At 39.4% G+C, this 20,632-nt stretch overlaps 1 protein-coding gene across 1 annotated transcript in view; it reads right to left on the reverse strand.

The window, feature by feature from the left end:
* The window catches only part of COL6A6 (collagen type VI alpha 6 chain), a 41,478-nt gene that overhangs the window by 1,993 nt on the left and 18,853 nt on the right, over positions 1-20,632 (reverse strand). The window contains 16 exon segments of the mRNA XM_017734551.1: positions 387-658; positions 866-959; positions 1,795-2,466; positions 4,708-4,798; positions 6,666-7,153; positions 7,265-7,276; positions 7,869-7,905; positions 9,889-9,924; positions 11,904-11,966; positions 12,276-12,338; positions 12,463-12,498; positions 13,987-14,055; positions 14,446-14,475; positions 16,070-16,132; positions 16,818-16,880; positions 17,627-17,689. Coding sequence (XP_017590040.1) covers positions 387-658; positions 866-959; positions 1,795-2,466; positions 4,708-4,798; positions 6,666-7,153; positions 7,265-7,276; positions 7,869-7,905; positions 9,889-9,924; positions 11,904-11,966; positions 12,276-12,338; positions 12,463-12,498; positions 13,987-14,055; positions 14,446-14,475; positions 16,070-16,132; positions 16,818-16,880; positions 17,627-17,689 — 2,152 coding nt within the window.

Consider the following 20,632-nt stretch of genomic DNA (forward strand, 5'->3'; position numbering starts at 1 on the left):
GATGGATCCTGTTCTTCCTACAGGAACAGACTGTAGCAGAGATATATTTAGCTCCTCCACGTTCAGCTAAATTAACAGCAGGAGTAACTCACTAATTGCAGTGCAACTTAGGGATTTTAAAATGATTGACTGTTTTAGTAAGGTGGATTAGAACTTTATATGATATTATTACAAAAAGTTATAAATCAAAACTGAAGTTATAATGACACCTGTAATTCAGTCTTTAACTACTATATAGATTTGGACTGAATACTAATATATGGTGACTAAAAGCTTTGGAAAAATGTAACTGGGAATTCTTCCTCTTGTAAAAATATTCAATTGAGTCCTTCACAATTTAGTCTTTTTACTGAATTAAAAGAGATTTTCATATTCTAGAATCATACCATAATCATTACAGGCACCTCTAGTTTCTACTGTTGTCTTTAAGTTTTTCTTGTTCTTCTCCTGAGCTTTTCCACACTCTTGAGGCTTTTCTCTTTTAGGATCTTCCTCTGTGAAATGTTCATTCTCCTCAAAATCATCTCTCATTTCTGGCATTGTGTATACAGGTTCTTTGGCATTCTCTTTCATACTCTTCATGACTATACTTTTATTTTTTTCCACGTCTTCCAAAACTTGACTGGAACCAGTTTCAGCCATTCCAGGAAAAGGCATCCTTCCAGGGATAGGGGGGGAAAAATATATTTAAGCACCAATATGACCTTGAAAAATGCATCTGGTTCATTCCTTCTGAAAAACGTGAAAAAATTTTGACCCCGATCCCATTTCTATTATAACTACTTTGAATGTAACTACTAACCCAAAGGGAGAAATCTTACATTCAGAGGTACACACTCAAGAAGTTAAATAGGCGATTTCCAACCTTTCTGTCGTAGATGCCTCCTGTTGTACATCTCCCCGATCTAAGTTTTCACACTCTTCTTGAAGTTCAGGTGAAGGATAACTGTTCATTTCTTCTGTGAGAAAGCACAGGTAACATAGGTGAGTTTTAAAGTCCATGAAACCCCAATACCGTTAATAAAAAACCACTACATGGCTGTTTTTGTGAACCGGAATTTGCATCTTTCATTAAGTAACACACTACATCCCGAGTGACAGACACCATGTCCAGGAAAATGAAAATTATAATAGAGATCAGCTAGATGAGAATGACTCCTAAACCAATCTTTTGTACTTTTGTCTTGCTCTGTAATACACTATTTATCCTTCTATAGAAAATTTGACGTCTCCAAGCATATGCTTCTGATGAGGATTTTAAATAAATGGCGATTTCCTTTTTGATATTCTCTTGTTTCCATGTCAAAGCATCTAAGACCTTCTAATCTTCGTGAATGTGTCTTGAAAAGTGAGTCCTCTCTCTGCTCCGTATAGAGGTTAAGGTCAAATGTGCTAAATATTTATCCTGTACCTGTCCAAAAGCCTAAATAGGCATAAACAGCTCAGTAAATCTGGATTTGCCAATGGTCTGAGGAGAAATGTGGGCCTAAATCAGGAATATGATGTTCTCTTAGCTGAAGAATGGTCCATCTTTAGTGAAAGTGGAGTCCACAAAGCCACACATTAAGTAAAACCTTAAGGGGAAAAGACTACTTAAGACTAGAATAGAATGCTGTTCTGTCATTACTGGCACTATCATTAATGTCCAGCATCTAAGGTAAACTAATAATGAAAGATAAGCAGCTAAGTATGACCAGGAACTGAATGGTAACATATACATACTGACTACCTTTTTCTACACAGCATTTGTCTTTCATCCCATAACTTAAGCAAATGCCACTGTGTGATACTTACGTTGTAGAAGATTTAGGAATGCCCGGCTAAACCTCTGAGCATACACCATCTCTGGTGTGGAAAGCCTGCCCACTGTCAGTAAGTGCTGGTCTGTGGGGGAGCTTGACATCTCCACCAGCTGATTGTCACTCACATCTCTGCCAAGTGCAAGAGTGAACAAGGTGAATCCTTGGCACTTGGCTCCGAGTGAAATCTCTCTCAGCTTTTCTCTGTCCCATGTGCTTGTTTTGCTTCCAACTATTGTAAATATGACCCTGTGAGTTCTTTGTCTGGGGGCTTTAAAGAACACGTTTTCAACTGTCCACTGTAGAGCAGAAGCAATGGCTGATGGCCCTTCCAGTTGGTGAACAGACTCTTGGATGTGTTTCTTCATCAAATCTTTATTGCTGTATGTGACTAGATCAAACTCCAAGGCCACAGGTGTCTGGTTTCTGTCAGGCAGGAAGCCCCTGGGAGCCTGCTGCACCAGTGCCACTCTGATGCCTCCATATGATTCATTTGGCTGTGAGGAAATGACAAACTGATCCAACATGTTGCTCACAAAGTCTTTGGCTCTCTGAAACTCTTCACTGCTAATGCTGCGAGAGCTGTCCATGATGTAAGTGATATCCATATCCATCTGAACCAGGGGAGAAAAAGGCACCTCACAGTTGGTTCTTGGATTGCATTTATCTAGAGAGGAAGAGCCAATAGGCATTGAATTATTTAGCAATACAACAAAACCAATGATTTATAAAAAAATTCACACAGTCCTGTAGATCTGTATAACATTTGTGTGGCCAGGTTTTGGTAGTGGGGGGGCTACAGGGGTGGCTTCTGTAAGAAGCTGATGGAAGCTTCCTCCATGTCCCGCAGAGCCAATGCCAGCCAGCTCCAAGAGAGACATGCCACTGGCCAAGGCCAATTAGAAATGGTGGAAATGCCTCTGTGATAACATATTTAAGAACAAGAAGAAGGAAAAAAGCTATTGTGCAGATTTAATTGTGGCCAGAGAAAATCAGAGTGGAAATATGTGACAGGAACAACTCTGCAGACATTAAGGTTAGCGGAGAAGGCCGGGGAGGAGGTGCTCCAAGTACCAGAGCAGACATTCCCCTTCAGCCTGTGGTGAAGACCATGGCGAGGCAGCTGTGCCTCCGCAGCCCATGGAGATCCATGGGGATGCAGAGATCCAGCTGCAGCCTATGGCTGAACCCCATGCTGGAGCAGGTGGATGCCTGAGAGGAGGCTGTGAACCTGTGGGAAGCGCATGCTGGAATAGGTTCCTGGCAGGGACCTGCAGACCCATGGAGAGAGGAGCCCAGGCTGGAGCAGGTTTTCTGGCAAGACTTGTGACCCTGTGCCTGAAAGACTGCACCCCATGGAAGAGTGACCCATGCTGCAGCAGTCTGGGGAGGACTGTTGCCCGTGGGATGAACTCACATTGCAGCAGTTTGCAGAAAACTGTTACTCGTGGGATGGACTCCCATCTCCTGTTGGAGAAGTTCATGAAGAACTACGTCCCATGGGTGGGACCCCACACTCTCCCTGAGCAATGGCAGAAACAAAGTGTGATGAACTGACCATGACCCCCATTCCCCATCTCCATGTGCTGCTGGTGGGGAGAAGGTAGAGCTGGGAAGGAGGGAGGGGTGGGGGGAAGGTGCTTTTAAGGTCTAATTTTACTTTTAATTATCCTGCTCTGATTTTGTTAGTAATAAATTCAATTAATATTTCTAATTAGAGTTTGTTTTGCCCATGGCAGTATTTGATGAGTGATCTCTCTCTGTCCTTATCTCAACTCATCAACCCTTCATTATATTTTCTATCCCCTGCCCAGCTGTTGAGGGGAAAGATAGAGAGGCTTTGGTGAGTGCCTGGCATCCAGACAGGGTCAGCCCACTACAAAAGAATCTTTTTTATTATTCTTAAACTTTGATCCAGAAAAACCAAACAACAAAAAAAACCCCAAACAAACAACAAACAAAAAACCACCAGCCAACAACATGGGAGCTTGAAATTTTTTTGTTCTAGCAAGGAACGACAGATGAAGAAGTTTTTGAGATACCGTGGGAAATTATTCATGCCTAAGAGCAGAAAAAGATTCATAAAGTAAAACTTCATGGATAACAGTTCCCTGGAGAAATTTTCTTCTGTTCAAATCTAAACATTGTAAAGGGCACAGAATCAAACTCTAATTTTCATCTCAGGTCATTGGTTAACATTTTGACATATTATCATTTAGTAGCTTCTTTCCCTCTCACAGTGTAGAATTTATAGCAAATGAGCCTGGTTTCCCAAAATCATACTGCTATTTTAAGTGCATTTCTGTTAAAAAGGAAATGCTAAACACAGTAATTCATTTCACATGGCTGAGACAGAAATTAATTATACAGCTTTTGTGGTTTTGAGATTCTAATTCTTACCATCCACTGAAGAGGAAGTTAGAATTGTAACTCCTCAGCAGTGGTATTCTGTAAACACAAAATGATCTGTCACAGAGGGCAAGAAGGCCCAGCTGCAGAAGGGTTCAACTGGCTGGAAGCTGGAATGTCAGAGACAGAAAAGGGAGTGAAGTTTCCACTGTAAAGGAGTGAAGTTTCTCTTGGAGATGACAAGAAACAGCCACAGCACTGTCTTGTAGCCAACCTGTAATGGGAACACTCAGACACCTCCATGGGCTGAGCTGCTCCATGCAACCAACTATACTGTTCTTAACACATCTCTGCAAACTCCTTGTAGAACCATTTATGGCAGTAGGATTCTGACCAATGTGTTGTTCATTAATATTTTTCTTTTATATTTCAGCACAGACATGTTTAAGGTGTACCATAAAAAATCCCCATCACTACTTTGCAAAATAAAAGCTATAGAATTTGTCATTGAAATGGTAAATAGACCAATACAACAGATGCAATTAGTAAAATGTCTTACCAAAGCAAAGTGTACAATATGTGATGCCCTCCAAATTTTCATCCTCTTGTCTTTCCCAAACAAATAATTGAAATCTTCTAGTGTCATCAATCTGTGTTTTAAAGCAGGCACAAAAGTAACATTAGAAGATGGGCAAAATGTATTAAAACTTTTTCTTTTTTCATTTTGTTTTTTCTGCCAGTGAAGGATTATCACCTTTTCTTAATGGGTGCTATTTTTCTACAGAGAAAAGGGCAGGATATCTCAGCTCTTTCTGGGACAAAGAGTGAAGATGATTTCTTGGGAGAGAAAATTCTAGCATTAGAAAGTTCTAGCATGAGAACAACCTATGTGTTTCCTGTGATCATCTGAAGAAAGACAATCTTTACAGTAGAAGATTTGAACACAGGATTGCTTGAGGAACCCTGAAGAAGCTCCAGAATTCTACAATTTCACTGACCACCACCCAACCTCATGCAAATGTGATCCAATGGAAAAACATTTCCTTGTGGACTAAGATAAATAAAAATGGCTCTAAAATATCACAGTATTACAGGATATAATGGTGAGCAAAGAAATAATTACTTCTTTGCATTAAACTTCAGCTTTGTGTGTTATACACAACACAAATTCTTATTAACATCTGTAAAGAATGTTATACATAGAACTCTTCAAAAGAATTAGAATTGGCAATGACTGTGTGAGTGATCTCTAAACTGAAGTTCCTAAAGCAAAGTAAAGCCAGTAAGTATCTGCGGCTACAGACTTGTAGGATCATAAAGATTGCACCAACTCTCAACTGCAAGGGCAGAAATCCATCTGAAAGAAAAAGGGAAGTTGTATTTACTTGGGGGGTGGTGGTGAGGCTGATTGCCTTGCCATCATTTCAAATTTAAGGGAGTGCTGGGCAGAGAATATTTTGCCTTTCCCCCTGCTAAGCAGCTCTTTTAAACTTTTCTACTCTGACGGCTGATTTATGTAAAGTCACCAGATGTCATCACATGCATTCAGAGTTTCAATCTGCTTATACTAAGTAAAGAAAATACTGATTCTTGCTCCTGCTTATCCTGTGAAGCAACCCAGGCAATAAACTATAAGCTTCCTTCTCATATGTCAGCAGAAATTTTTTATTCTGCTAAATTATCATTCAGCCAGAAAAATACAAGAATCAACTAAGAAATATGAGGCTGCATGAGAACAAATATAATATGAATAATAAAGGGCTGACTTGGATGTTGCTAGATCAGAGCTTAGACTCCAAGTTTTGCACTTTTCATCATGTACAAGTGAACATATTTCCTTTTAGAAGGAAAATTTTGAGGAAATAACAGCTGGAAAGGATTTTATTTAAAATTAAAACTGAGCACAGATGATATTAAACAAATTGAAAAGACAGAGAACATAGAATCTATATTATGAAACCTTAAATAAATTCAGAATTGCCTTCCTTTTGTACCTTGTAAAATAGACTGCTTATTTTTGTTTGCTATCTTTCATAGGAAGTCATATTTTAAAACAAAATTTCATCATTTTCTCCTGTACTAATGGCACTAAAGACATCAAAAGGAGCTTTGCTAACTTAATGTTCTTTTGAAAGAACCTAGTGTGCTTGAAGCCTTCTACTACTTTTTCTAGAAACTAGGGCCAGAGTTTGTTAGTTACATAGTTATTACGTGTCACAACTTCAGGAGTATAATGGCATAGGTAAGTAAGTGAAATTAACACAGCATTATGAAAATTCTCTGATTTGCCCTAAAAGCAGAAGTGATTTATAATTCATGTGCAGAAAGAGGTCAGATGGTGATCATTATAGTGCAGTGAAACACTGTTTCTTTGTTAAAACAGTAACATTTACTGTATACCTTTCTAATAAGTGATTGGATAGTTCCTGTAGAACTTAGTGGCTTGAGGACAGGATTCGCTCAAATATCAAGCAGATACTCAGCAAACAGGTGACGGACTCAGTTTCCAATACTTACAGAGAAGGCGCGTCTGACATTTGGCACTTCACTGAAGGCAATAACCACTGGAGTGATATCCAAGGCACTCAACTCAAGCACAGCTGTGCTGATGGCAACATCATCCTGTGATGGACCATTGGTAAAAAACAGGGCAACTTTCCTTGTGAGGATGCCCTGACGAACACGTTTGAAGACATTTCTTGCAACAAATCTCATGGCCGCCCCAATATTTCGTTTTCCAGTGGATCTCTCTAGAGGGATTCTCTGGACTGCTTGTAGCAGCAAGTTGCTTTTTTGGAATTCTGAGAATCGGATGAGGTAGTGCATGTTGGTATTGAAAGAAACAACAGAGACACGAGCACCTGTTGGGCAATTGCTTTCACTGATCTTAACAGTCTTCAGCAATAAGATAACAATGTTCCTCATTCTTTCAAATGCAGCTGGTGTAACGTCATCAGACATATCCAAGGCAAATACCACTTCAGTTGGATAAGCTGGACATGCGTCTGTATATCGAAGCAGGAAAGTTGTGTGAGAACCTTTCCACAACTCAAACATTGTTAGTTTTTTCTTCAAGTCTATAAAAGAATTGATGTGCAGAGACCAGGTGGGCTTACCTGATGCGCATGCTGGAAGGAAGAGAGGGAGAGCAATTAAATTATTTTGGACTCATATGCATTAAAATAATTTCATATAATTTCATATTAAAATAATTTCAAATATTCATTTGCTTTCAATAAAGAGCCTGACTAAAAGTTCAGACAACTGACAGAGTCTGTCAGTGCAAGACCACATTCCTCTTTTACAATCAAATACGTGAAACAGTGCAATTTTACTGGATAAGAATTTTTAAAAATTGTCCTGGGTTCTGCTGAGCACACGTCTGAGAATGCACACACGTAATCTGGAGGACAGCTGATATACAAATACTGTCTTCGCTAAGAGAACTCCCCAAAGGGTATTGGCACAATGCCAAAGATTAATTTACTCTTTAATGAGGAAAAGAGATATTTGTTAGTGTTTTTGTAATAAACACATAGGAAAAATGAGCAAGAAGTGTAAATCTGCTTCATACACCTGCTGAAACCCCTTCACAATTAACAACTACCAGTCAAACTGAACCCAGATACAAATTACCAGTTTTAGGGTTCTCAGTGAAGGCTATTCCATTTAAGAAGAGTGACTAGGCAGAATCAGAGGTAAAAGAAGTTCCCCACTTACGGCAGTTTTTTCGGGTAAAATTCACAAGTTCACAAGGCTGCAGGATCAAAATGAAAAAAGGAATTAATGGCAAACCCCAGACCAGCCCAGACTGGGAAACTCACTATTGGTTTGAGCTGAAGGTTGTATCCCAGGTCCTAAAATAATTTTCATTACAGTAAATCCAGAATCACAGAGTCCAGTTCCTTTTAATAATAGGTAGTACAGGGACTCTCCCCTCTTGCTGAAGAAACTAGGCACATTTTTTAGACATATTCTGTTGGCATTTAATGATGTTCTGAAGTATTAAGAAATCATCTATCTGTTGCAGTGGGGATACTGCAACACGCATATATCAAACCAGGAGTCCCGTGGAAAGGAAATATATATGGACAGACAGATTCTTGCTAGATGTTTCAGAGATGTTTATTTCTCCAGCCGCATGGCCGGAGCTCTGCCCAGGAACTGTTCCAGTCACGGGACCAAGGGTCCTTCTGCCCGTGCAGGGAACACAAACCAACCCATGGGAACGAGGCTGAGCAGGGGCAGGGAAACCCCGTGTCTGTGCCCTCAGGGCCCCTCTCCCAGGGCTCCATGGCAGGGGAGGGACCCCAACACCTCACCCGTTTTATTTTATTAAAAGGAGAATGAAAACAACTGGATAAACATAACAAGAACAGTTTGTCCCTGCGCCAGGCTTCCCTTCGCCAGGACACAGCTGACATTGCTCAACAGTCTCGGTAACGAAATAATATTCACGAAAATATTCTTCCATCGGCATATATTTTGACTCCAGTATTAACTGTGTCCAAATGGTTTTCCAAAAGCCCTTGGTAAGAATTAAATCCCAAGAAACATAGAAAAAGTTCTTAAACAACCATGCCAGGAAGTGTTTCAGTTCTTTTTGAGCTTGAATCAAGCTAAAATTTACAAATCGTTGTTCAAGAATCATTTTAAGTTTAAGATAAATGTCCATATGCGGCTCTGAGAGCCAAGAGTCTTCCCACCGTTCCTCCATGGTTTAGATATGGAATAGCAAAGCAAAACCAAGAAGAGGAATCCAAAGTTTCCAGGGTTTACTCACACAAATCAGTCGCTTAGGGATCGGGGATCGTTCTGCTCACAAATCTCCACCATTATGTTGCAGTGGGGATACTGCAACACGCATATATCAAACCAGGAGTCCCGTGGAAAGGAAATATATATGGACAGACAGATTCTTGCTAGATGTTTCAGAGATGTTTATTTCTCCAGCCGCATGGCCGGAGCTCTGCCCAGGAACTGTTCCAGTCACGGGACCAAGGGTCCTTCTGCCCGCGCAGGGAACACAAACCCACCAATGGGAACGAGGCTGAGCAGGGGCAGGGAAGCCCCGTGTCTGTGCCCTCAGGGCCCCTCTCCCAGGGCTACACGGCAGGGGAGGGACCCCAACATCTATCCATTCTTCATTTTGTTTAATAAATTGATCTAGGATGTCACCAGTCAATGGCACTTCCATAAACAATGGGCATTCCAGTAGTGACTCACATAGGAAGAGAGAGGTCCATGAAGGAGAGGAGGATGCCATCTGGACATAGAACACACCTGCAACAGTATTGCCTGCAGGTAGTCACCCATGCAAGGATTAATGAAGCCTTTACTCAGAAGTGTTCATTTTACGTGGGATTAGGACTGTGAAGAAATTCTGCACTTCTATTCCCAGTGAAAATAACTGTTGCTGAAGAAATGCCTTCCTTTACAAGAGGGGAAAAAGCAACCCTAACATGAGCTGGTATGTCAACTGATATGAAGAAACTGATAAATGAATATTAATGGTCCAACAGTTTGCAAAAGCTAGCACATGGTGTTAATCCACACGCATAATTGTTTCTCATTCCTTGGCTGCTTGCAGAATGGAAGAACCCACTGCACACTCTGACAAGCACATGGAAAAGATACTGGTTTAAAACAGCTAATTGTGCTCATTGCTGTCAGTGATTACAAACGGAGGACTAAAGATAATTCCATGTAGTATACAGTTAGCTGTAAGGTGATTACTTACTTCCATTAAAATGGTGCCCACTGGTCCCTTGGCACCCTGAAACAAATTAAACACAGGTCGAAGAAATCAGACCCTGATAATGCATTTCCATTACTCTGTAGCCCAAAGAAAATGCAGGCAAACAGTGTTTCCCAACAACTGTTTATGAATTTGAAATACGAGGAGACAGTGGTTCCCAGCATAGATTTCTGTGGACCTGCTTGGAGTTGCAGTCTACTTTATTTCTTTAATATTTATTTCTCAGTCCATTTTCCTTAATGGTTTTTAAATTTTCAATACTTGTTGCCCTTGAGGACCAGCATAATTCAGAACTGGGTTCCTTTATAAACAGAAGTTTCTCTGCTATGGTTCTGTTATTTGCACTTCACATACTTTCCAACATCTGGTGTGTGACAAGCTTTCCCTCTCCTCTTGTACAGTACAAACCCCACAGTTCTACCCTGGAAGATCGTGCAGACCATATACACATCATGACAGCTTTGTCTACTCTGCAACCTTCTCCTTGGGAGCTTTGGGAAAATAACAGCACTCCAAGCATCTTTTTTTCAAAATAAAAGTATTGTTTAATCTTCATAACAGGAATAAAATACAGGAAAAATAACTAATTTTCAAGGGAGTCTGAGAGTATTCATCATGTGTGCATTTCAGATACGTAAGAAGACTACTGAAAAATTTCACTTAGTCCCAGGGAGCTGCACTGAGATACAGCAAACAATTTGAACTCCACATCGCACTTCCTTTTCCTTACCCTCTCTCTACCGTACCACTACAGTGGTGGTGACTGAGCTGTGCAGACTTGACACATTGGATAATCAAATCACCAAGGATGGGTGAAACAAGCCTGTCTTGGCTGGCCCTGCCTACTACCTGTACCTCTTCCTGCATTCCTATCTCTTCCACTTCTTATAGTGTTCCCACTTTCTCACTTCACTGATTCACTGCTACTGCAGTAGTCCCACCAAGCCCATACATCCCAAGCTCTATTCTCATTTCTACACTTGAAGAGGAGATCTTGAACTTGAAATATCTCTGAAGACTTCTTGTACCATGGACTGGCAAGGCCTACAGCTGTGGATCATCAGCTCACAAGATCTGTCTATCCGTGAATTTTGTGAGTGGCCAAGCAGCAGAGAGGGCAATGTACTCCAGCAGGCACTCTTAGCCATTCTGTGCCCAGCATCATAGAATAAAGTGGGACAGGTACATTCATTAACCAACACAGTGTAATGAGAAGGGAAAAAAAATGTTTTCTAAGTTGCACACATCCTGTGGGCCATGTTTTACAGGTAAAGATACTGTTACCAGTAATGTTCCACATTTAAACTGAAAGAGTAAGCTTAAGAAAATAAACAAGAAAGTCACTAACACTAGGGATTGTCTCTGGTCACTGTGGAGCTGATTTTCAGAATTGCCACAGGGTAAAGACAGACACATACAGAGATTTTCCTAACTACCTAAAGGGCTAGTCCTAAATCCTACTGAAATCCACAATCCTTTCATCTGCTTAGATAGAGAATAAAACATTTTGTTGTATAAAATGCAGAACACAGACACTGGAAAAGTACATCAAGGCATCTACTTGTATTATGGATTAACAGGTTATAGTCAATTTAAGCTTTAAATAAGTGCCTTTAACTTCAAGTTTGATTTTAAATGGCTTTTCTTTTTAAATTAAAAAAAAATGCATTGGCTTTCAGCAGATCTATTCAGTTCTACATTTCAGTATTTTCTGTTCTTTTAATTAGATATTTACCCAGCCTAAAGACAATACCAGGTACTGTGGAAGAAATTCAGGCCAGCATTGTATTGTTGCAGTTCCATTTCCACCAGGTGCTCCTGCGCACACACACCCACAAGCAAGACATAACTCTGTGCAACTGCCAGGCCGATTAAGCATAGTTTACCATGTGAAACACTATTAGATATTCCATCAATCTAATAGTAAGTTCAAGAGCAATTCAAGGGTGATTTTTAAAAATAAAAATTTTATTTTAAAAAAAATAAAATAAAATTACCATAGGTCCTGATGGCCCTTGGTCACCTGGATCTCCCAGGGAACCTGGTGTGCCAGCATTACCCTAAAAATAGAAATCCAAGTTTTATTCTTTATAATTGCATGCACTAGTACCAAATTTTATCAGGCAGATAAACTGTAATAATACTGTGAGTTGGATCCTGCATTTTCATAGACTACCACTCCTAAGAATTATTAGCAACTATCACTTATGAAGATTTAGACCTGCATTCTCTGAAGACCTCTTGCCCAACTTATGGCAATAAAAGGTTAGTGTGGGAACCAATTTAAAAAACTTTTGGTAAGAAACACTTTGGGTGTAAGGGTTTTACTTTTAGAACTCTCACAGAGTTAGCAGATTTATCATTCTTACTCTTCTACCCCTAATTCCTTTGGGTCCTTCAGCTCCTGGAATGCCCGGATCTCCTTCTTCTCCCTGAAAATTAATGAAATCCAGAATTTGTTGGAAAGAAGACAGATAGAAACACAGGTAACTTCTTCCAAATAAGAATAATGTAAAACAAGACAAAAAGCACACAAACACGCCCATGTAATCATACCTGTGGACCAGGATGTCCTATGAATCCAGACTCTCCCTATGAAAAGAAAGGACAAAGATTTCATAAGAATCTGGAATGTCGTAATCTGCTTAGAGTTTGATGTCATTAAACCAGAAACAATTTCAAAATTATTCTCAGCTTTAGAACCCATCCGAGTAATAGTGGCTGCTAGTCTGGTCTCAAATGACACCATTTTAGATTAATACCTTGCTCATCTAAAACAAGAGCATTTTAAGAATTTCCAATAGTTTCTAAATTTTTGAGAATATTCCATTTCTCAAGTAAGTGTTTTATTAAAACTTATTCGTGCCTCCTAATAACATGTAGAGGAATTCATGTGGAGCAATTATGAGTAAAGTATAACATTCAGAACTCAGTGTTTGAATGTAGTTTCAAAATTTTGTACCACCCAGACTAAAAAATGATACCATAATATTTTCTTGGCTTACTAGAAGTCAAGTCATCAGCTGTTTTCAGTTACTTCAGTTTTTAGTGTGTTCTTTGTTCATCCATGAGAAATACAGAAGCTCTCACAAAAACCAATCAGAAGTGAAGTGTACCTTTCCTAAACACCAGAATTCACACTACCTATATATGTCCTTGTCCTCTTGCATACAAAGTATGTGTAACCCACGAAACCCTGCCATCAAAGGAAATTGGTAGAGCTAAGACGGTAAGAAAAGAGATTGGAAAATAAGAAATATCAAGAGTCATTTTACCAAAAAGCCATTTTTGAAAAAGGAGTTTATCTATTGGAGAGGCTCCTAGAAGGCCTTTCATATCTTTTCTGCAGCTTTCTGCAACACTCTGGCTCTCCCACAAAAAGAGAGAGTGAAACAGATGGGCCTACCAGTGAGATTCACTGGACCCTTTCTGTTTCACAAGCAACAAGAAAGGACTAGTTGCAATACTGCACAAACTCTTTGAAAGGAGAACTGCAGCTGTTTCCAACATCCTAACCACTTTGTTCATGCACTGATCCACTGGTGCCGTGATTTTGACCTCATACTTTCTGTATACTTTTTATTTTAGCTGAATTCTTACACAATTTTAGGGAAGTAGCCATTTAATTACTTTTTTTTTTCAGCACTGTGAGTGGAATGATAAGAATTTCTTAGCAATCCAGAAGTTAATCCTCAGATTTTACTGCTGACCTTAGGAGAACAAAGAAGAATATTTCACATTAAAACAGCAAGGGTGTTTGAAGCGTATCATCCCCAACTTCGTAGTTGAGGAATCCCTCCTCTGAAAGAAGAAAAATTAAAAAATCCCTTAGTGGCTGGCCTAACAATACTTGCCAATAACAGTGTCTGGTCAGGCAGGCTGAAGTGTGAAGAAAGGACTGTGTACTCCAAGTAACTCAAAACAATATCCTATGGAAAAATATCTCACAAGGATTGTGGTAATCCTGAGCCTCTCACCGAACCATAGAAATGCACTTGGCATTCTTTTTAATTAAATATGGATGGTCATGTTTGATGGCACAGTAGAATGGAGACTGACTCTCTGACTTGAAGCACTCACCTTTGCTCCTTTGCTTCCTTCAGGACCATAGGCATCTCTGCCATCCATGCCCTGTGTAGGTTAAATATACTATGAGTTAGCTTTTAATAGAGGATTAGGTTTATATCCAATTTCATTTTGGAATAAAGATGTCCCATTTCAATGAGGTGCCCACGCCGTTAAGACTGATGAAGTAGGACAAGCTACCAAAACACAATCTAAAACCTAGCAAATGATGGCAAAAACTGTAGAGGGAAAACAAGGACAGAGGTCATAGTTCCTTTCCACTGTGTGCCCCACATTTATCATACTGTCTCACTTCTAGAGAGTTTGAGGGGAAAGCTATTCTCTCTAGCCCACAAGAAATCTGGTGTCCATAAGGAAACTGAGAACCAAAGGTGAAATAATTTTAATGGTATCAAATAGAGAAAATAGAAGGGAATGAACGGTACTGATTCAGATGGATAGGTATTAAAATACAGAATTCTCTCCAGGGTCACCAGGTTCACCCTGTTACAATTGAAACACAAAAGCCATTAGGTTTGGCTCATTCAGGAGAGTTCTTCTCTCTGAAACACAAACTTGTCTCTTAAACTGAAGTGTGCCTATATATTTTATAGATTACTTGATGCTGGGCAAAAGCCTTCCATTACAGACCATGTTTCATGGACTGTTCCTGGTGGTGGAACTGGAACGGACTTGGCAAATCAGAACATGCTGAGCACTCATGCCGCTAAACCCCAAAGGCCTTTGTTCAATACAACTCCCATTGTTATAAAGAATTACAAGCGAAAAAAAGTGGAGTTTGAAAAAATATATATTAATGGTAGCAGGATATATTCTGGAATTCTACCAGCCTGAAGCATCTGTTGATAGCAAATTATATTTCCCAGGCAGGCTGTCTGCATTGTGTTCTTAGTCCTCTTGCAAGGTTTCTTTTCTTCAATTCCATTTTTGTTTTCACTTTCTTATTGAACATTCTTCTAACAAAGACCTTAATATTAAACAGCACGAGACCAGACTGAGAAAATGGAATGTATGATGGAGATTCCTATATATCTTCCCAATTTTTGTCACTGTTTTAATATGTTTCCACACAGTGATGTTTTTCATAGTAGCACTTTGACCTTCTGGTACCTCTCTGTCACTAAATGCTACAACCCTTCAAAGAGGCTGAAAGGCTTAGCTAACTGGTGTTATTTGTGATTTTTAGATTCAAAGATGCAACAACACCTAAATTGAGTTATTTTTATTAAATAAAATCTCACATATCAACACACATAAATGAAAGGAAAGTAAGGATAACATTTATTATAAGTAAGTAAACTCTAACATGAACAAGCTGTTAGTATTAGCCTTTCTGTTTGACTTCATGCTTATGCAGTTCATCTCAACATGCGCATTCCTCTAAAATAGACATCATAACAGTCAAGCTTCCTTGGACTTGTTTGGAATCTTTAGAAAAACAAGGTTAACATAAGCAGCTTCTTTGAACTGGGAAGGTCAGATTGGAGGTTAGGAAAAAGTTCTTCGCCCAAGGGTGAAGTCACTGATCCAGTGTTAATCACTGGAACAGGCTCCCCAAAAAAGTGATCATGGCACAAAGCCTGTCAGAGTTCAAGCAGCATGAATGATGCTCTTTATGGTTTAGTTTTAAGTAGTCCCGCAAGAAGCAGGGAGTTGGACTTGATGATTCTCATGGATCCCCTCCAACCATTATCTACAAGATATTCTACGATTCACTGGTGAGTATTTTCAATGGATTGGGCAAATTCTAGGAATCATAAAACAAATTCAAGGGTCAGTACTGCCTTCTGCTCCATTTTGTGAGAAGCCAGGTCCCATTCAGAACCATTACCTCAAGAGCAATTACAACAGTGGTCGTGGCAACACTAAAACCTTCTTAGTATAGCACTGATATGTGTAAGATTACCTTGAGCACATCACTTGTCTTGCCATGCAAGCTAAAAATATCTTAAAAACTTAACATTCTGCACGTTTCACAGTACGGAACTGCCCCTTGTTAGTCCATGCTTCTTTGGTCAGATTCTTGAATGAATGACACTGTTAGATTGCTGCAATTAGATACTTTAAAAATTTTTACCTTTGCTCCTCTTGCACCTAACTTTCCAACAGAGCCAGGTGAACCTGGAGTTCCCAGACTACCCTGTAATAAGAAGAATCAGTTAAAAGGTGCACAATGACAAAATCAAGGGCTCACTGCACTCAAAGATTCATTGCCGCTTGAAATTACTATGGAATCAGTAAAAATAACAGGCTTTTGAGGGCCCCAAGTAAGTTACTGGTCAAGCTATCATTCCACTTATTTCCTGCCATCTGTACAACTGCCATAAAATTCTCAAAATGTTATCAAGTATGACATAAATGTTATTTTCCATCTACATAGATACCTAGTTAATACATGCATATATACACAGATATATTAATGCACATATATAATTGGGTATGTAAGCATGAGCATCATTACTTGACTGAAACAGATGACCAAGGCTGACGACATAGGACATTCCAGTCTTGAGTTACAATGGTGTAATTCCAGAACACGAATCCACAAAATCAACAGCATCACACAAGTGAGAAGTTCAGCAGACAGTGCTCAATAGTTACAACCTCATTACACTCTGGCACTTGCTATTCACGCACCTAAATCTATTTTCAGGGCTGTTATTTTATCATATGAGACTGCAAATCAGTTTCCTTAAGTATTACACCAAAAAGCCCTTGGTTTCTACTTTTTATGAGCTTTTTGAAAACTCTTTATAAGAACAACATCAACACCGAGAATGAAAAGGCCTAACGTGCACAGCTGGAATATATTATTTAATGCTAACCAGAGGGCCTGACATGCCTTGTGGTCCTGGAGGTCCTCTGATGCCTTGTGGTCCTCTTGGGCCCTGATGTAAAGAAGCCATTGAAACAAGAAGTCAGTTCAGTGTTAACAGCCTTTCAAAGACAATCAGATTGCTGCAACAATCAGAATCCCAGTGCCTGTTTCACAAGCCTTATTTTACAGGTGAAACTTCTGGCTGTTTCATTGTATGAATTTGCCTGGGTTAAGCAGCTGAGACAGTCACTGCCTGCCAGCCTGATTCAGAGACTCACTGAGGTGTCTAAGATACCAAGCAGCCTACTATCAAGTAGGCATGCCTTCTCCATCCTAAAATGTAAAGTTAAAAGCATCTCTAGAGAATTTAAGAGCATCTTTAAGCTAGAAGCTACTGTAAGTCTACCATGATAATTCTCTTCAAAATTACTCCACCTAGAAAAGTTTTTAAACAAAGCTTTTCTCACTGGTTTTGTCAATGCAATAGATTTTACGTATTTATTGCTAGCAATTTCTAATTAATTCATTTTGAAGATATCTGCTTGATAATATCATGTAAATTGGAGATGTGTTGGCTAAATTACTTATTTTTGCTACTCATGTTCCTCTTCTAGTTTCACTAGAAGTTGCACCCATGTAACTTGCCACATTTAATTCCTCGGGGTTACAGAAGAGATTTACCAAGGAGAAGTCTTACTCATAATATTCATTAGCCGAAGTCAACAAAGCTTTCCAAAATACAAACAAAATACCAAGACTGACAATTTATTTTCTCCATAACTAACATAAAAACAACTCAGAAATTCTGTTAGTTACCTGTGGGCCTGGAAGACCAGTTTCTCCTGAGTAACCTGTTTCCCCCGGATCTCCTTGCTCACCCTGCCAAACAAAACCCGAGAAAACAACAACAAACCCAGACAAATTAGTACTTGTCATTTGCGCATCAAAATATAATAATTTCATCTCTGTACAGAGTATCAGTTGATAGAAACTTTTCCAATGCTCTCAAACAGCTTTCCAACAGCTTCAAATTCCTGTTGAAGAAAACTCAAAAAGCAGAAGAGTAGCTTTTCCTTGGTTTTCTAGGGGGTGTGATGAATATAAAAGCTGCAGCAGAAGAGGTCAGTTTTATTTTGCTGAATATATTTTACACCATGTGTCAGCAATATTTGTGCATTACCCTTGTCCACTGCAAAGACCAGAAGTCATAAAGCCAAGCCACAAGGGCAGATCTTCTTTCCCATTACCCGTGGAGAATGGCTCTGAGGGGGAATCGTGACTTCACAATCACACTAGAATTAGACCCATTTTTACTCCCCATCTTTCACTCTGGTTATTCAGTGAGGCAAATCAAATCTGCCTTGATGATGGGAAAAAACCTCTTCCAGCTCCCATCTCCATAAGGCTGCCATCTGAGGATGAGTCAGTTTAGCTGACATCCATAAGAAATACTCACTGTCTTCTGGATTGAGTAAAATGGTGACAACTAGCACCAAGATATTCCAGGCCTTGCAGAACCCCTTTCACTGGAGAAATCATAAACATGTGTCTGAAGATTCTTGGGAAACAGATGGTTCTGGAAAGAATCTTCTGAGCAAAAATGAATTTAAAGGCTGAACTTTCATTCTCCACCATATGAACGAAACAAAAGATAACAACAGGAAAAAAAAAAAGCCAAAAGCAAAAAAGAAAGCTAATTTATAGCCAGAGTAAGAACACTCTAAAATGGAACATCAGTAAGTAAATGTTACTTCCAGATGCAAAAAAAATCATGTAGCAATAGATTTCCACAAAAATCATTTTGACTATAATGAAAATGGATACATTACTTGGCACACTCTACTAGAATCCAAAACCAATATAAAGTTTTCAGCTACTTAAATTTACTTTTAATCAAAACTCAGGAAAGTGGTTGCCCTTTTTTCTCCTCTCTCTTTTCTTCTCTCTCTTGCCTTCCTTTAATTTATTCTCCTTTTGCTCTTCACTATTTTGCTTTGTTTCCAGCACACAGACTGTAGTGTTGTTCTTGTCTGTGACAAACACGTCTCTGATACCACACCACACCTGTTCCTTCTGCCCGCTGACTACTTCTGACTGTTAAGTATGGCTAGCTGTGCTTCTTTATGTTGTTTCAACTAATTGCAAAAGGTACCCTCCTTTTATTACAAAAAGGTACAGATAATTGGAACTACAAGTCCTGGGAGGAGTCCTTCTCAGGATATGGTGAACAGCAGTGTGTCCATGCAGACTGCAAGGGAAGTTAATGACTTTGTTGATGAGGGTATTATTTCAGTGCCTTTTATTAAGAGCTAAACCCAAAACAAGCCCTTAGGTGGGTAAATCTGTCTCACTGTCTCTAATTTGATTATTTGTCCCTAAGTACATCACCACCAATATCTATCTACCTGAGAGATTCCTCTTTATTCCATTTCAGCACAAAATCTTCCTCTTCCAGAGGGACTGGCCATATCATATTTCCTTACAAAGCAGGATGCTGTGGTCCACGGAAGGGTCCTTGAAGACCCCACAAACATCAGGACTAAATAGTTCTGCTTCCTGGCCCAGAGACATCAGCAAAGATTCACAGTGAAGCTCTCATAACTTCTGCTGATAGAGCTGTGCCCTGTGGCAGCTTTGTAACATCCTGCCATGCAAGAGATCTCAGTGGGAAGACACAACACCCACAATCTCACCCAAGGATGGATGCCACTGTCATATTGCAGGGTTTCCTGTTCCATCTTGCTTCTCCAGGGGATGTGGAAGACAGAAGTGTGCAATTCTCTTTGCCATTCCTTTCTTACACCTTTTCAGTGAAGGACATTTACACGCATTTGATCATTAGTTGAGACCTACCTTTCAATGCCTACTGACCCAGAAAAGTATTTTTTTATTATGCTTTTGGAAGTCAAAGCTCATCATCAAGTACCTGAATGAAAACAGTTTAAAAGTTCTCTGTTGCTCTGAGTTTCAGTCATTTCTCTTGTTCCCTGCCATTTTACAAAAGGGTGGCTTCACCACTGGCTGAGGGGGCTTCCAGTGAGATGAAGAGGGTTGTCTCAACTAACATTCAATTAGTTGAAAAGGTTCAACTAATTCTGTACTCTGTGAATTTACTAAACAATTTAAACATTCTTATTTTCTAGCCACATGAGAGTTCTTGTGCTTGTCAGTACAACCAAGATATGGTACAGATCGATTTCCACTGACTTCAGTTTTGGTCCTGTAACGCCCATAGGTTACTTGGATTATTTCTTTTTATTGTAACCTGACAGAATAATGCAAACATTCATCAGAGTTCAGCTGCAATCCAATGGGGAGAAGAAAAAAAGGCACCAAGTTTCATAACTACCTAAGAAATGAATTTCTGAGTGATCAAGCAAGGATTGGAATAATTAAGAGGCAGAATTGCTGAAGATTCTTCAATATTTTAATTTAAAACATCTTCATAAACCCTATAAAGAATTTCTGAGATAGAAATAGGAAACAACTGTAAAAAGCTCATATTCTTTCAAGTTATGCTGATTCTGGAAATAGGCAAAGCATGGTGCTTTCTCCCTGCTGGCAGACAGTATCAAAATCTTCCAGTATATTCCTATCTGCAATGCCTCAGTGAAAATTCTAGATTCTCAAAGTGAAATCCAAATTGGGGCTTTCAGAAACCAGGTGGAGACAGGGGTTTTGGCACGAGACATACATGTGCATTGCAAAAAGCTGGGAAGTGACCAGACTGTAGTTTAGGGAACTTGCAGAACTCTCACTTCTGATTGACATTTCCCAGTGAAATATTAATTTGAATAATTCTAAATGTAAAAAAATCTGTGT

This window comes from Corvus brachyrhynchos, unplaced genomic scaffold (genome assembly GCF_000691975.1).
Source record: "Corvus brachyrhynchos isolate BGI_N302 unplaced genomic scaffold, ASM69197v1 scaffold94, whole genome shotgun sequence".
In the NCBI taxonomy this organism is placed as follows: domain Eukaryota; kingdom Metazoa; phylum Chordata; class Aves; order Passeriformes; family Corvidae; genus Corvus; species Corvus brachyrhynchos.